General features: G+C 45.5%; 1 protein-coding gene across 1 annotated transcript in view; it reads left to right on the top strand.

Moving 5' to 3' along the window:
• MMEL1 (membrane metalloendopeptidase like 1) overlaps window positions 1-18,446 on the top strand; it is a 41,464-nt gene that overhangs the window by 9,365 nt on the left and 13,653 nt on the right. The window contains exons 2-5 of the mRNA XM_059894361.1: window positions 13,914-13,991; window positions 14,699-14,758; window positions 15,769-15,930; window positions 16,107-16,187. Coding sequence (XP_059750344.1) covers window positions 13,914-13,991; window positions 14,699-14,758; window positions 15,769-15,930; window positions 16,107-16,187 — 381 coding nt within the window. The remainder of the gene's footprint in view (window positions 1-13,913; window positions 13,992-14,698; window positions 14,759-15,768; window positions 15,931-16,106; window positions 16,188-18,446) is intronic.

Raw genomic sequence — 18,446 nt, 5'->3', positions numbered from 1 at the left:
AAATGTCTTTATTTCACTTTCACTTTTTAACTATATTTTTGCTGGATATAGAATTCTAAGTTGGTAGTTAGTTTGTTTTCTTCAAGCAGCCATTCAAGAGCTTGTTCCATTGTCTTCTGACCACCATTCTGACCACCATTCTGACCACCATTGTTTGTGATGAGAAGCCAGCCGTCACTCTTCTTGGAGCTCCCATGAATTAATGTCTTTTTTCTCCTCTGACTGTTTTTATGAATATCTCATTCTCTGTAGTTCTCAGCAGTTTGACTTGATGCTGCTACTTGCATGGTTTTCTTTGTATTCCTCCTGCTTGGGATATACTGCCCTTCTTGGATCTATAGACTTATGTCTTTCATCAATTTTGAAAAATTATTAGCCATTATCTCTTCAAAGATTGCTGACTCATACCATTCTCCTGTGGGGCTCTAGCTACATGGATGTTAAGCTATTTAATATGGTTCCACAGATCTCAGATCCTCTGCTCATGTTGTTTCAAAGTAATTTTTCTAAATTTCTTTTTCTTTTTCTTTTTCTTTTTTTTGGCCATGCCGCACGGCATGTGGGATCTTAGTTCCCTGACCAGGGATTAAACCCGCACCCCTTGCATTGGAAGAAGCATGGAGTCTTAACCACTGGACCACCAGGGAAGTCCAACTTTTCTAAATTTTAAAACCGCTTTAAATTTACAGAATTATTGCAAAGAGAGTACACAGTTCCCATATACTTCATACCAAATCTTATATCACATAAGTGTGATACATCTGTCACAAGTAATGAACCAGTGTTTATATATTACTATTAACCCAGTCCCTGCTTTATTCATATTTCCTCAGTTTTCCCCTCATGTCCTTTTCTGTCCCAGGACCCCACATGATTTAGTTGGCAAATCTCCTTGGACTCTTGGCTGTGATGGTTTCTCATCCTTCCCTTGATTTTTATGATCTTGACAGTTTTTAGGAGGACTGGCCAGGTATTTTGTAGAATGTCTCTCATTTGTCTGATGTTCAGACTGGGGTGATGTTTTGGGGAGGAAGCCTACAGACCAAGGGGACATAATTTCAGTGACTTACGACGTTGATGTCAACCTTGATCACATGGCTTGAGGTAGTGTTTGTCAGCTTTTTCCACTGTATAGGTACCTTTGTCCCCTCTCTTTCCACACTGTCCTCTTTGGAAGGAAGGCAGCACATGCATGAGTTACATGGGGAGTTACACTACACATCCTTAGAGGTGGAGTATCTATGTAATCTATTTGGAATTCTTCTGTTTGGAAGACTTGTCTATTCCACCACCACCCCCATTTTTTATTTATTCAACAATTTAAAAAAACAATTTGTCATTATGGACTCATGGATATTTATTTTATACTTTGAGTTATAATCCAATACTACTTCATTTTGTTGCTCAAATAGTTCCAACTTTGGCCATTGGAAGCTCTGTCAGTTGGCTTCTGTGCCCCTTCAACATACCCTATCATTGTGTGTTTGGGGTTTGGTGGGGAGGGTAACACTTTCTTACTTTGTGGCACTATAAGATGTTCCAGGTTCACCTTGTATACTTCTTTCCCCAATTACAGAATTAATCATTTCTCCAAGAATCGCTGGTTCCTTTTTTTGGACAATAGTGTTAGAAACCAAGATCTGGGTGCCTATTTGCTCATTGCTTTTGGGTTGTTTTTGCTTCTGGTCACTCTCAGCTGATGATCTATAAATATTTGTGTATGTATCCATCTGTGTCTATAAGCTAACTGTGAGTTTATACTGATGTCTCCACCTCTAATCCATGACCACATGGATCATTCCACCTCCTCGCTTGCTTATCTGTAACTACCCTTGTAGAAGTAATGTGCCTGGCCTTCTGCTAGCCATTTGCCTACTTATTCAGTTCCAACATACATGTATGGTGGTTTCAGAATTGTTAACCTGCATTCCCATGGGGAAAAACTTTATCAACTAGAGCACAGCACTGCATACAGCTCCTTTGCCTTCAGTTTTACAGTTTTTCTACTCATTTCCAAATTGATTTAGCTCAGCACCTTGTGCCTCTACCCCTTTTTAGTGAGGTTACTGCACACACTGTGATATATTTAGATTCTCATGCTGCATTTCACCCTGGGATTCCCTGACCTCCTAAATGTTCTTGTAAAATTTGCATACATTAAGGTTTACTCTTTGTGTTATAAAGTTCTGTGGGTTTTGGCAAGTGCCTAATATATTGTATTCACCATTGCAGTATTAGAATAATTTCACTACCCTAACTATTCCTGTGCTTCACCTCTTCACACCCACCAGCACCACCCCTGCATCACATCCCCCACCAAACTGCTGGCAATCACTGTTTACTCTCTCTGAATTTTTGTTTTTCCAGAATGTCATATAATTGGAATCAGGGTACCTAGTTTTTCAACCTGGCTTCTTTCACTTAGCAATATACACTTAAGATTCATCCATGTCGGCCTCCCATGGGGACCGGCCTGAGGAGCAGTGGCAGAGCTTCGAGACTAGGGCAGTGCGAAAGATAGACAAAACAACCAGTGGAATAGGAAGCATCTTAAAATTAGATGCGAGCGGCACGCCTCAGGCTGCAACGTCATGCTGGCCTCTGCCGCCGCAGGCATCCGTACCCCTCCCTCCCCGCGGCCTGAGTGAGCCACAGCCCCCGAATCAGCTGCTCCTTTAACCCCATCCTGTCTGAGTGAAGAACAGATGCCCTCAGGTGACCTACACGCAGAGGCGGGTCCAAATCCAAAGCTGAACCCCAGGAGCTGTGCGAACAAGAAGAGAAAGGGAAATTTCTCCCAGCAGCCTCAGGAGCAGTGGATTAAACCTCCACAATCAACTTGATGTACCTGCATCTGTGGAATACCTGAATAGACAACAAATCATCCCAAATTGAGGAGGTGGACTTTGGGAGCAGGATATATTACTTTTTCCCCTTTTCCTCTTTTTGTGAGTGTGTATGTGTATGCTACTGTGTGTGATTTTGTCTATATAGCTTTGCTTTTACCATTTGCCCTAGGGTTCTGTCTGTCCTTTTTTTTTATTGTTATTACTTAAAAAAAATTTTTTTGTAATAATTATTTTTTATTTTAATAACTTTTTATTTTACTTTTATTTTATTTTATTTTATCTTCTTTCTTTCTTTCTTTCTTTTTTTTCTCCCTTTTATTCTGAGTCATGTGGAGGACCGGCTCTTGGTGCTCCAGCCAGGTGTCAGGGCTGTGCCACTGAGGTGGGAGAGCCAAGTTCAGGACACTGGTACATAAGAGACCTCCCAGCTCCACGTAATATCAAACGGTGAAAATCTCCCAAAGATCTCCATCTCAACACCAAGACCCAGCTCCACTCAATGACCAGCAAGCTACAATGCAGGACACCCTATGCCAAACAACTAGCAAGACAGGAACACAACCCCACCCATTAGCAGAGAGGCTGCCTAAAATCATAATAAGGCCACAGACACCCCAAAACACACCACCAGATGTGGACCTGCCCACCAGAAAGACAAGATCCAGCCTCATCCACCAGAACACAGGCACTAGTCCCCTTCACCAGGAAGCCTACACAACCCACTGAACCAACCTTAGCCACTGGGGGCAGACACCAAAAACAACGGAAACTACGAACCTGCAGCCTATGAAAAAGAGACCCAAAACACAGTAAGTTAATCAAAATGAGAAGACAGAGAAACACACAGCAGATGAAGGAGCAAGGCAAAAACCCACCAGACCTAACAAATGAAGAGGAAATAGGCAGTCTACCTGAAAAAGAATTCAGAATAATGATAGTAAAGATGATTCAAAATCTTGGAAATAGAATGGAGAAAATACAAGAAACGTTTAACAAGGACCTAGAAGAATTAAAGAGCAAACAAACAGAGATAAACAACACAATAAATGAAATTAAAAATTCTCTAGAAGGAATCAATAGCAGAATAACTGAGGCAGAAGAACGGATAAGTGACCTGGAAGATAAAAGAGTGGAAATAACTACTGCAGAGAAGAATAAAGAAAAAAGAATGAAAAGAATTGAGGACAGTCTTAGAGACCTCTGGGACAACATTAAATGCACCAACATTCGAATTATAGGGATCCCAGAAGAAGAAGAGAAAAAGAAAGGGACTGAGAAAATATTTGAAGAGATTATAGTTGAAAACTTCCCTAATATGGGAAAGGAAATAGTTAATCAAGTCCAGGAAGCACAGAGCGTCCCATACAGGATAAATCCAAGGAGAAACACGCCAAGACACACATTAATCAAACTATCAAAAATTAAATACAAAGAATATTAAAAACAGCAAGGGAAAAACAACAAGTAACACATAAGGGAATCCCCATAAGGTTAACAGCTGACCTTTCAGCAGAAACTCTGCAAGCCAGAAGGGAGTGGCAGGACATATTTAAAGTGATGAAAGAGAAAAACCTACAACCAAGATTACTCTACCCAACAAGGATCTCATTCAGATTTGATGGAGAAATTAAAAGCTTTACAGACAAGCAAAAGCTAAGAGAATTCAGCACCACCAAACCAGCTTTACAACAAATGTTAAAGGAACTTCTCTAGGCAGGAAACACAAGAGAAGGAAAAGACCTACAATAATAAACCCAAAACAATTAAGAAAATGGTAATAGGAACATACGTATCGATAATTACCTTAAATGTAAATGGATTAAATGCTCCAACCAAAAACATAGACTGGCTGAATGGATACAAAAACAAGACCTGTATATATGCTGTCTACAAGAGACCCACTTCAGACCTAGGGACACATACAGACTGAAAGTGCGGGGATGGAAAAAGATATTCAAATGCAAATGGAAATCAAAAGACAGCTGGAGTAACAATTCTCATATCAGACAAAATAGACGTTAAAACAAAGACTATTACAAGAGACAAAGAAGGACACTATATAATGATCAAGGGATCAATCCAAGAAGAAGATATAACAATTGTAAATATTTATGCACCCAACATAGGAGCACCTCAATACATAAGGCAAATACTAACAGCCATAAAAGGGGAAATCGACAGTAACACAATCATAGTAGGGGACTTTAACACCCCACTTTCACCAATGGACAGATCATCCAAAATGAAAATAAATAAGGAAACACAAGCTTTCAATGATGCATTAAACAAGATGGACTTAATTGATATTTATAGGACATTCCATCCCAAAACAACAGAATACACATTCTTCTCAAGTGCTCATGGAACATTCTCCAGGATAGATCATATCTTGGGTCACAAATCAAGCTTTGGTAAATTTAAGAAAATTGAAATCATATCAAATATCTTTTCTGACCACAACGCTATGAGACTAGATATCAATTACAGGAAAAAACCTTAAGAAATACAAACACATGGAGGCTAAACAATACACTACTAAATAACTAAGAGATCACTGAAGAAATCAAAGGGGAAATCAAAAAATACCTAGAAACAAATGACAATGAACACACAACAACCTAAAACCTATGGAATGCAGCAAAAGCAGTTCTAAGAGGGAAGTTTATAGCTATACAAGCCTACCTTAAGAAACAAGAAACATCTCAAATAAACAACCTAACCTTACACCTAAAGCAATTAGAGAAAGAAGAACAAAAAAATCCCAAAATTAGCAGAAGGAAAGAAATCATAAAGATCAGATCAGAAATAAATGAACAAGAAATGAAGGAAATGATAGCAAAGATCAATAAAACTAAAAGCTGGTTCTTTGTGAAGATAAACAAAATTGATAAACCATTAGCCAGACTTATCAAGAAAAAAAGGGAGAAGACTCAAATCAATAGAATTAGAAATGAAAAAGAAGTAACAACTGACACTGCAGAAATACAAAGGATCATGAGAGATTACTACAAGCAACTATATGCCAATAAAATGGACAAACTGGAAGAAATGGACAAGTTCTTAGAAATGCACAACCTTCTGAGACTGAACCAGGAAGAAATAGAAAATATGAACAGACCAATCACAAGCACTGAAATTGAAACTGTGATTAAAAATCTTCCAACAAACAAAAGCCCAGGACCAGATGGCTTCACAGGCAAATTCTATCAAACATTTAGAGAAGAGCTAACACCTATCCTTCTCAAACTCTTCCAAAATATAGCAGAGGGAGGAACACTCCCAAACTCATTCTATGAGGCCACCATCACTCTGATACCAAAGCCAGACAAAGATGTCACAAAGAAAGAAAACTACAGACCAATATCGCTGATGAACATAGATGCAAAAATCCTCAACAGAATACTAGCAAACAGAATCCAATAGCACATTAAAAGGATCATACACTATGGTCAAGTGGGGTTTATCCCAGGAATGCAAGGACTCTTCAATATACGCAAATCAATCAACGTGATACACCATATTAACATATTGAAGGAGAAAAACCATATGATCATCTCAATAGATGCAGAGAAAGCTTTTGACAAAATTCAACCCATTTATGATAAAAACCCTCCAGAAAGTAGGCATAGAGGGAACTTTCCTCAACATAATAAAGGCCACATATGACAAACTCACAGTCAACATCATCCTCAATGGTGAAAAACTGAAACCATTTCCACTAAGATCAGGAACAAGACAAGGTTGCCCACTCTTACCACTATTATTCAACATAGTTTTGGAAGTTTTAGCCACAGCAATCAGAGAAGAAAAAGAAATAAAAGGAATCCAAATCGGAAAAGAAGTAAAGCTGTCACTGTTTGCAGGTGACATGATACTATACATAGATAATCCTAAAGATACCACCAGAAAACTCCTAGAGCTAATCAATGAATTTGGTAAAGTAGCAGGATACAAAATTAATGCACAGAAATCTCTTGCATTCCTATACACTAATGATGAAAAATCTGAAAGTGAAATTAAGAAAACACTCCCATTTACCACAGCAACAAAAAGAACAAAATATCCAGGAATAAACCTACCTAAGGAGACAAAAGACCTGTATGCAGAAAATTATAAGACACTGATGAAAGAAATTAAAGATGATACAAATCCATGGAGAAATATACCATGTTCTTGGATTGGAAGAATCAACATTGTGAAAATGACTATACTACCCTAAGCAATCTACAGATTCAATGCAACCCCTATCAAACTACCACTGGCATTTTTCACAGACCTAGAACAAAAAATTGCACAATTTGTATGGAAACACAAAAGACCCCTAATACCCAAAGCAATCTTGAGAAAGAAAAACGGAGCTGGAGGAATCAGGCTCCCTGACTTCAGACTATACTACAAAGTTACAGTAATCAAGACAGTATGGTACTGGCACAAAAACAGAAATATAGATCAATGGAACTGGATAGAAAGCCCAGAGATAAACCCATGCACATATGGTCACCTTATCTTTGATAAAGGAGGCAAGAATATACGGTGGAGAAAAGACAGTCTCTTCAATAAGTGGTGCTGGGAAAACTGGACAGCTACATGTAAAAGAATGAAATTAGAACACTCCCTAACACCATACACAAAAATAAACTCAAAATAGATTAAAGACCTAAATGTAAGGCCAGACACCATCAAACTCTTAGAGGAAAACATAGGCAGAACACTCTATGACATAAATCACAGCAAGATCCTTTTTGACCCACCTCCTAGAGAAATGGAAATAAGAACAAAAATAAACAAATGGGACCTAATGAAACTTCAAAGCTTTTGCACGGCAAAGGAAACCATAAACAAGACGAAAAGACAACCCTCAGAATGGGAGAAAATATTTGCAGATGAAACAACCGACAAAGGATTAATCTCCAAAACATACAAGCAACTCATGCAGCTCAATATCAAAAAAACAAACAACCCAGTCCAAAAATGGGCAGAAGACCTAAATAGACATTTCTCCAAAGAAGATATACAGATTGCCAACAAACACATGAAAGAATGCTCAACATCATTAATCATTAAAGAAATGCAAATCAAAACTACAATGAGATATCATCTCACACTGCTCAGAATGGCCATCATCAAAAAATCTACAAACAATAAATGCTGGAGAGGATGTAGAGAAAAGGGAACCCTCTTGCACTGTTGGTGGGAATGTAAATTGATACAGCCACTATGGAGAACAGTATGGAGGTTCCTTTAAAAACTACAAATAGAACTACCATACGACCCAGCAATCCCACTACTGGGCATATACCCTGAGAAAACCATAATTCAAAAAGAGTCATGTACCAAAATGTCCATTGCAGCTCTATTTACAATAGGCAGGACATGGAAGCAACCTAAGTGTCCATCAACAGATGAATGGGTAAAGAAGATGTGGCATACATACATATACAATGACATATTACTCAGCCATAAAAAGGAACGAAACTGAGTTATTTGTAGTGAGGTGGATGGACCTAGAGACTGTCATACAGAGTGAAGTAAGTCAGAAAGAGAAAAACAAATACCGTATGCTAACACATATATATGTAATATTTAAAAAAAAAAAGAAAGAAAGAAAAAAAGAAAATGGTCAGAAGAACCTAGGGGCAAGACGGGAATAAATATACAGACCTACTAGAGAATGGAATTGAGGATACGGGGAGGGTGAAGGGTAAGCTGGGACAAAGTGAGAGAGTGACATGGACATATATACACTACCAAACGTAAAATAGATAGCTAGTGGGAAGCAGCCGCATAGCACAGGGAGATCAGCTCGGTGCTTTGTGACCACCTAGAGGGGTGGGATAGGGAGGGTGGGGTGGAGGGAGATGAAAGAAGGAAGAGATATGTGGACATATGTATAGGTATAACTGATTCACTTTGTTATATAGCAGAAACTGACACACCATTGTAAAGCAATTATACTCTAATAAAGATGTTAAAAAAAAAATTAGACGCAAGAGCATAAGGGAATTGAGATTAAAATAAAAGGTACATTTTGGATCGGTAGCAAAACTTATTCAATAAAAGTGGGAAAATATGGCTATCATTAATAAATTCTAGATATAGCAACTAGTTAAAAGTAAAAAAATAATGAAACTGTAAAAGTATCAGAAACCTGGGAGACTTGAAGTAAATTATTCATTAGGAATACCTTTCTAAGATACAAAGAAAAAAGGATACATTTAATTATATAAGAATTAAAATTTTCCTCATGGCAAAACGCACTACAAAGGTCAGAAAACAAGCAAAAGAAATAGGGAAATATATTTAGAAATAGATATGCTTTCTTTACAACTTTTGAGAGAAGCACATGTTTCTTCTTCCTTTAACCTGTTATGTGGGTATTAATCTATAATGTAAGTGCATGGTTCCTTTCCTTTAACCTGTAGTGTGAGATTTCATCTGTATGGTAAGTGCATGGTTCCTTTCCTTTCATCTGTAATGTGAGTGTCAACATGGGGCACTGTTTCCAAGCACAGACTTTGGATGTTCCTGTACTGGTCCCATCACTGACCATCCACAAAAACTTGCAAATGTTACTTTACTTTCCTGGGGGTTAGAGTCTTACCTAAGAAATGGAAGCAAAATAAACCTTCCCCCAGGGATAATAGAAGGTTTAAAGGAGTAAATATGTAAATGACTTAGGACAGTGCCTAGTACAACAGACATCAATATAAGTACTTATCAATTTTTTAAAGAGACAGATGAAAGAAATAAAATGTGGTGATTTCAATCTATTGATATATATTCTTGACATTAAACTACCTTTTCATTCAAAAAAAAAAAGATTCATCCATGTCTTTTTGTGGCTTGAAAGCTTTGTTCTTTTTATTGCTGAATAATAATTCCATTCAATAAATGTAATAGTTTATTCATAATCCTATTGAAGGACATCATGGTTGCTTCTAGTTTTTTGTTTTTTGTTTTTTGAAGTTATAAATAAGTCTGCTATAAACATTCACATTCAGGTGTTTGTGTAGACATAAGTTTTCAAGTCAGCTGGCTAGACACCTAGGAATGGAGTTGCTGTATCATATTGTAAGACAGTGTTTGGTTTTTTAAGAGTCTGACACAAACTGTCTTCCAAGACAACAAACGGTTCCCACTGTACCGTTTTTCATTCCCACCAGCAATGAGTGAGTTCCCAGGGCTCTGCACCCTCACCAGCAGTTGACATTATCAGTTTTTTATTTTGTCCATTCAAATAGGCATGTCATGGTATCTCACTGCTGTTTGTTTTTTTTTTTAATTTATTTATTTATTTATTTTTGGCTGCGTTGGGTCTTCGTTTCTGTGCGAGGGCTTTCTCCAGTTGTGGTGAGCGGGGGCCACTCTTCATCGCGGTGCGCGGGCCTCTCACTGTCGCGGCCTCTCTTGTTGCGGAGCACAGGCTCCAGACGCGCAGACTCAGTAGTTGTGGCTCACGGGCTTAGTTGCTCCGCGGCATGTGGGATCTTCCCAGACCAGGGCTTGAACCCGTGTCCCCTGCATTGGCAGGCAGACTCTTAACCACTGCACCACCAGGGAAGCCCTCTCACTGCTGTTTTAATTTACAATTTCCTAATGAATAATTATGTTAAGCATCTTTTCATATGTTTACTTTTCAACTGTGTATTTTCTTTGGTGAGGTGTCTTCATATCTTTTGCCCATTTTTTAATTGGGATTATGTTATCTTATTTTGAGTTTTAAGAGTTCCTTGTATTTTTTGGATGCCAGTGTTTCATCAGATATGTATTTGCAAATATTTTCTCTCAGTTTGTGGCTCTTTTTTCATTTTCTTAACAAGACTTTCACAAAGCAGAAATTTTCACTTTAATGAAGTCTCACTTGTCGATTTTTTCTTTCATGGATCATGCTATTTGTGTCATATTTTAAAAGTCATCACCAAACCCAAAGTCATGTAGGTTTTCTCCTGTCTTCTTCAAGAAGCTTTACAGTTGTGCATATTATATTTATGTCTGTGGTTTATTTTGAGTTAATTTTTGTGTAAGGCATAAGGCCTGTGTCTAATTTTTTTGGTTTGTTTTTGTATTTGAATGTCCAGTTTTCCTTTTGGAATATTTATTGAATGGCTATACTTTCTCCATCAAATTGCCTTTGCTCCTCTGTCAAAGGTCAGTTGACTGTATTTGTGTGGGTCCATTTCTGGGCTCTCTATTCTGTTGCATTGATCTGTGTCTCTTCTTTTGCCAATACTATGCCTTGTAGCCTTATTCCTACAAGGCTTACTTGTAGCCTTATCGTAAGTCTTGAAATCAAGTCATGTGTCTCTCCAACTTCATTCTTCTTCATTGTTGTTGTCTGTTCTAGCTACTTGAGCCTTTCCATACAAACTTCAGAATCAGTTGGTCAATAAATGCAAAATAGCTTGCTGGGATTTTGATTGGAATTATTTTGAATCTGTAGATCAAGTTAAGAAGAATCAACATCTTGATAATACTGTCTTCCGGTCCGTGAACACGGAATATCTTTCCATTTCTTTACATATTTGATTTTTTTCATCAGTGTTTTATAGTTTTCCACATATAGGTCCTGTACATATTTTGTTAGATTTATACCTAACTTTTTCATTTTTTAGGTGCTATTGTAAACGGTATTGCTTTGATAATTTCAAATTCCAGTTGTTCATTGCTAATATATAAGAAAGCAATTTGTATATTAATCTTGTATCCTGCCACCTACTATAGTCTCTTATTAGTTCCAGGAGTTTTTTGTTGTTGTTGTTTTGTTTTGCTTTGTTTTGTTTTTGTTTTGTTTTGCTTGATTCTTTGGGATTTTCTACATAGATGACCATGTCATCTGCAAATAGAGTTGTATTACTTCCTTTCCTGTCTGTGTTACCTATATTTCCTTTTCTTGTCATATTGAACCAGTAGGACCTCTCATGTGATGTTGGATAGGAGAGATGAGAGAGGACAGTGCTGCTTGTTCCCAGTCTTAGGGGAAATCACCCAGTCTCTCACTGTTAACTACCATGTCAGCTCTGGGTGTTTTTTAGATGTTTTTCTCTGTTCGGTTTTTTCATCTTTTTCCTTTGTGCTTCAGGTTGGATCATTGATACTGATCTATATATGCTGACACTAATACTTTCTTTTGCAGTATTCAGTGTGTTGTTAAACCTAAAAAATGAATTCCTCACTCTTTTTATTGCATTTCCATTTAGTTCTTTTTTAGAGTCCCATTTATCTGGTAAAATTCACCATCTATCTACATATTTTTCCGTCTTTTGTACAAGACCCCTTCTCTTAATTATCATGGTGATTTTAAAGACTTTGTCTGCTAACTCTGACATCAGGTCACCAACGAATCCACTTTGAACTGTTTGGGTTTTTTTTCTTGGTTATGGGTCACATTTGCCTGTTTCCTCATGCAGGAGGATTTCTCCCAGCTTTCCTGCCCTGGCCCTGCCTTCACCTGCATCACCGCCATGCACTATGGGAGGCCCCAGAGAAAGAACCAGAGCCTTGTGTGACAGGGGCTCCTTGGAACCCGGATCCCTCCCTCCAGCCCACGGGCAGGAGCAAAGGGCTTGTTAAAAATCCCCCCACTCCATGACCCTCCTGGAGGAGGCCTGCCCCTCCTCCTGCCCTGGTTGCAGGTGAAATAGCCGCAGGTCCCTCTGGTCCTGGGAGGGCTCGGCCCTTTCTGGAATTCGGTTCACTCAGGTTTCTTGATGTCTTCAGCTCTCATGTCGCCTCTCCAGCTTGCTGTCCTTGTTAGGTGGTAGCCACAGTCTGCTTAGACTTTCTGCGTCCTAATGAGAAGCAAAGACCCCTTCTCCCCCACCATCTCTTTGGCCAGAGCTCAGATGCCTAGTTCACTCTTCCACCGAGGGCGTGGCCCCTGTCCAGAGGCCCTGGGTTGCTGAGACCGGCAGACGCCGTGGGGCAGACAGACGTAGCACCCACCGAGCACTGCATCTCTGTTTCTGATCCACGGGGCCGTCCACGGTTTGCCTCAATCCATGCATCACTTTTCTCCTTTTCCACTGGACTGGGGGCCCCTTACGGGCAGGGCCCGTGTGGGACTCAGACCTGAATCTCCAGAGCCCAGCACCAGGGCTGGTCGATAATATTAGCAAATGTTGGATTCATGGATGAACAAATGGATGGGTGGAAAGAGCAGGCACTAACAGGTGGAGGAGAAACACCTCTCCCCACCCCCCCACCCCCCAGATCACACGTCTCATAAACACTCCCTCCAATGGCCAGGCCCCCAGGGGACACCCAGCACGTTCAGGGCCTCCTACACCCTCTGCGGTCTCAGGGACCGGGCTGAACCGGGTCCCAGGCTTGCTCACGGCCCTGACCTGGATGAGGCCCTATTCCCTCCTGCCCAACTCTCCGTGGGTCTCCCTGATGGGGAAGGTGGCCAGGCCTGGTGGGCTCTCTCCCTGGACCTGACCCTCCCCCTTCCCTCCACTCACACCCCCTTCCTGCACCCCCTCCAGGCCGATGCTGACCAGGCAGTGCCTGCCCCCCACGTAGTGGACAAATGAGGGAGAGCGGCTTTGCACTTTCAGCTGCCCGCACAGGTGGAGGGGCTGGAGCTGAGGCCAGTGTGTCAGAAAGAGACCCCCCAGAGGACATCCTTTCCCCCTTAAAGGGCCTATCGTCCCTGTCTTGGTAGACCCCAGGAGCTGCCCACCCTGGCCTGGGTGAAGCCCATGACCCCGCGGTAGAGGAGGATGTCAGAGGGCACTTCTTAGGGGAAGAGGTCCTGCCTCAGGACCCCTCTGGGCCCGGCAGCTGCGGCCCCAGGGCCGGTGGGCCTGGAGAGTGAGGCTGACAAGCCAGGGGAGACCCCTCCCCCTCTGCTCAGGTTTGAGTTCTGCTGGAGCCCCTGTGTCTTGGTTGCCTGGTGACCAGCCCTCACTACAGCGGGAAGGGGTCGCAGCCCTACACAAGGAATGCCCAGAGCCCCCAGGACCCCCCTCCGCAGGAGAATGCCTGTGCTGCCCCAGGTCGGCCCCAAGGCACCCGGGAGGCGGTGGCGGCAGAAGGAAAGCTGAGTGCTGTGTTTCTCCCCAGGGAAGCAGCTGCCACTCTTTACTAGCCGGCTTTGCTTCTCAAAGGAAGAGAAGACCACTGTAAAACGAACACCCCGAGGTAGCCCTGTCTTCCCTCCCAACACGACCCGAGCAGGGGGGTGCTAGGAAATGGCACCCCGCATGGCCAGGCTGGGTTCCACTGCAGGCCCGGGGGTGTGCGGCAGGACAGGGGGCCCTGCCCAGGGTACCAGGGTCCCATGGGGAGAAAGGGCAGTGGCAGGGATGCAGCCGTGAGCACCTGCTGGATGCAGAATGCTTCCTGGGCGCCTGGGAACCGGCAGTTCCAGGGAGCTGCTCCTGCGGTTCGGCAGGTGCACAGTGATACAACCAGCAGGTGAGGGGGTGGGGGGCTGGGAGAGAGTAAGGGCGTGCAGGGACGGGACCGCACAGGCAGGCTGTCTGGAGGAGGTGACGCCTGATGGGTGAGCGCTGGCTGGGCCGACAGGCAGGAGGGCAGAATGGCCAGCTTCAGCCCTCAGCCGTGGGGCTCAGAGGGTGTAAAGGGGCTCCCAGGTCACTGCAGGGGTCAAGCCAGAATGAGCTTACCCTCACTTAAGGCTCCAGGCCTGGGCCGCCCAGGGAGGATGCAGGCTGCCCTCCAGATGCCCTCAGGGCCCAGGCTGGACCGCCCATGGGGGTGGGGGTGACCGAGGTTTAACCCTGCCCGCCCTATCCCTCCCCACCCCACCTGTGCCCCGCCCACCCCGCCAGCCCCACCGGCACCGATCGTCCTCGCCAAGTGCCCACACTGCTCCTTGCCCGCAGACATCCAAAAGCCCAAGGACACAGGCGAAACCTGCACCACCCCTGGCTGCGTGATGGCAGGTAAGCCCCCCTTCCCTCCGAGCCCTCCACAGCCCCAGCAGGGGGCTCGGGGCCCCAGTGACGCTGGCACAGGCACTGCTCGAGGCCACGGGGAGCCACCCCGCTCCTGAGGCACGGCAGCGGGCTGGTGGGCAGACCCTGGATGTGCCTGGGGGCAGGGACTCTACTGCGGGTGTCTCACCTCCCCTGCCCCCCAGGAAGCTGCTCCCCTGCTGCAGAGGCCCCCGTGACCACAGCGAAGCTGGCACAGGGACCCCAGGCGCTCTTTTTTGCATTTACAGGAAGAAGGTCACACAAACACACACACTCTCTCAAGTTTTCTCCCAGGAATTTGTCTTAAAATTGGGCGCCATGTGCCATTATTTGCAGATAAAACACAGTGAAAATGGTATGAAGAAACACTAGTGTAAAAACTCAGAAATGTGATTTTTCTGCCCACGTTGGGGTAGTGGATGGACTCCTGTGGCGCTGCCCCCTGCGAGGTCCCAGCCAAGTGGAACGGAAGGCGAGGGAGGGTCCTGGGTTGAGGTCCAGCCTGGCCACCTCTGCTGACAGCATCCTGCCGGGAACCTGGGGGCCCCACTGTCCCTGCCTCATGGGGTTCTGGGAGCAAACCCATCTCCTCCAACAGAAAACAAACCCCTGTGGTGGGCGAGAGCCGCCACAGGACACACTGACACACTGACCAGTAAGGGGGCTCCAGGGGCAGGGCCAGTGCTGACCCCTGGCTGTGAGCCGGGCGGGCTCGGCCAACACCTGGCCATCTGTGGGACCGCAGGCGTCCCGGGTTCGCAGATGTGTGAGCGGAGGATCGGAGAGGTCACGGGGTCCAAGCTCACGTGGCTGATAAGTGGGATCCTTAGAACTGGAGGCCCTGCTGCCGACCTCCCTGAGGTCCCGGGGTGACTAACACTTCTGAGGGCACAGGGCCGTGATTGAATACCCGACAGCCCATCGGGCTGGCCACACCGGTTCTCCCCTCTTCCTCTGCACCCCCTGGGGACGAGCAGCCGCCAGGATCCTCCAGAACATGGACCCGTCCAAGGACCCCTGTGACGACTTCTACCAGTACGCGTGCGGGGGCTGGCTGCGGCGCCACGTGGTCCCCGAGACCAACTCGCGATACAGCGTCTTCGACATCCTCCGGGATGAGCTGGAGATCATTCTCAAAGGTGAGCGCGGCCTCCACCGGAGGAGTGGGGACAGCCCGTCGAGCCAGTGGGCACCGGGGAGAGGGAGTCCCCTGGGATAAAGGCCTCCACTGGGTGCGGCAGGGACACAGGCACCTTTGACCTGACCTCCCCAGCAGCCTCCTCAGGCCTCTGTCCAGCTTCTCCTCTGCCCACAGGGGTGCTGGAGAATTCCACCACCAAGGATCGGCCAGCTGTACAGAAAGCCAAGATGCTGTACCGCTCCTGCATGAACGAGAGTGAGTGGCCGATGGAGCTGCCCCGCCAGGACCCCGTTCCAGGACCCCGTGGCCCTGCGACAGGGCACGGTGGAGTGGGTGCCACCCCAAACTCGTGCCGGTGGGAGCTGTGTGCCCCCCCTGCCTGGCCACCGGGCCCAGGTGCCCTACGGGGTCCAGGCTGACTGCCAGCTGCCCGGGACCGGCTCACACCCTGACCCCAGCCAGCCACGCTGTGCCCGGGCAGGAGGAAGACATTGAAGAGTCTGCCTGGGAGGCCCAGGGAAAATGCACCCGCACACGCGTGTGTGTGTGTGTGCGCGCGTGCGTGTGTGCGCGCGTGCGTGCCTGTGTGTGGTTTGCAGGAAACGTTATTCAGGACACTTGGTAAAGACGGTAAGAGGCAGACTCTTCAGGGCCGTCTCAGTAGGTGCAGGCGTCGCTGCAGTGGGGTCTAGCACGGGGAAGGAGATTGGGTCCACTCCAGATACAGCGAGGGCAAGTAGGGGAGGGTTTATAGCCGAGGGGCAGGAGGGGCTCAGTGAATGGAAGACTACTAACAGGAAACATGGCGGGGGGGGGGGGGGGGGCGTGTCTGGCAAAACTAGCCTAATGGGATTCTTGCTGAAGGCAGGCCGGGCAGTCAGACATCACCTGGGGGACAGTGAGGGGCGAGGACTCCGGTCAGCTACCGAGAGGGATCAGATATTCAGCGGGCGGGGGCGTTCTGGTTAAAATGACCACGCAGAGTTCTCGCTAAAACTGGATTTTACCAGGAGGTGCAGTGATGGGCCCAGCAGAAGGTTCAGGAGCCTGACTAAGACAGAATCAAGAGATAATCTTACTGTGTGTGTGTGTGCGTGTGTGTGTGTGTGTGTGTGTGTGTGTGTAGATGCAAACGCATGTCTATTGTGTGTGTGTGTATATGCACGTGTGTAGGAATGTGTGTGTTTATGTGTTTCTGTGTGTATATGTGTGTACACGTATATGTGTATTATGTCTATGTGTATGTCTGTGTGTCTATATGTGCATGTGTGTATGCATGTATATATGTGGGTACGTATATATGTGTATATGCATATGTATGTCTATGTATATAGGCATATGTGTGTTTGTGTGTATATGTGTGTGTAGGTATGTGTGTATGTCTATGTGTGTATATGTGTGTATGTGTGTATTTAGGTGTTTTGTGTGTACGTGTGTACATATATATGTGCATATGGGCATTATACCTATGGTGTGTATGTGTGTATATGGATATATATGTCTATGTGTGTGTAAGTTTGTGTGTATGTGTGTATGTCTGAGTGTGTTTGTGTGTATGTGTGTGTTGTGCGGCAGGGGTGGGGGGGAGTTTCCCAGTGCTTTGGTTCCTGTTAAGAGGACTCACACATTTGGGCCCCTCCGGCCCGTCTTCCCTCAGGCGCCTGCCTGGGGGCCTGCAAACCCAGCCTGTGGTTCCGGCTGCTCTGGGGGACCACTTCCCCTCCTCGGCACCAGGGTTCGAGGCTGGCTGTTTCCCCGGGGGTCTCCTGGAGGGCGGGGTTTGGTTCTGGTGTACCTAATAGCGAGATTGTAGGGCCCCCAGCATTATCGTGGTGTCTCCATGGGGTCCTGGGCTGGCACACTCCTCTCCTCCCCATGGAAACAGGAGGTCACGTGGTCCAGTCTGGCCAGCACCTGCCAGGTGAAGGAGATGTGCTGTGTTCCCACCTGTATAGAGTTTCTGGCCTGAGAGACCAAATACACAACAGGACAATGGCCAGACCGTGTATAAAAATACAACCCTGACCCCCGGTCTGCAGCCAGGCGGCCCGGCCGTCACCTACGGGAACCAGCCCAGGCAGCCAAACAGTAACTCCTGTAATGATCTGCCCGAGACGGCCGACCTGACCCGTCACTGGCAGCTCCCTAGATTTTGTCCCTGCTCCCAACTCAGGACCCAAGAAAGAAAGCCCAGCGTGCCCCCACCAGCCACGAGGGACACCCTGCTTCTCCCTCCCCCAGGCCCCAGCCCCCATCAGGGCGCCCTTGGAGCCGCCCCCCTCCCCCTGGACTGCTCCCCTCCCAGCCCGCCCCTCCAGGTCAGGCGACCAACCGGCGAGGCCCTCCCCGCCCCGAAGCCTCCACCCGTCAGCAGCGGGCCAGCTCTATTCCCACCTTTGCGGGTTCTTGTGCCAAGTTCTCCCAAGCTTCCTGGGCGCCCCCATGGTGGGCAGCTGTGCTCCGTGCTCTGTCAGCAGCTCCGTCCACCCGATGCTGGAGCTGGAGGGCTCGCAG

Source organism: Balaenoptera ricei, chromosome 1 (assembly GCF_028023285.1).
Source record: "Balaenoptera ricei isolate mBalRic1 chromosome 1, mBalRic1.hap2, whole genome shotgun sequence".
NCBI lineage: Eukaryota > Metazoa > Chordata > Mammalia > Artiodactyla > Balaenopteridae > Balaenoptera > Balaenoptera ricei.
The sequence above is the reverse complement of the archived record's forward strand: the minus strand, read 5'-3'. Positions and strand labels throughout refer to the sequence as shown.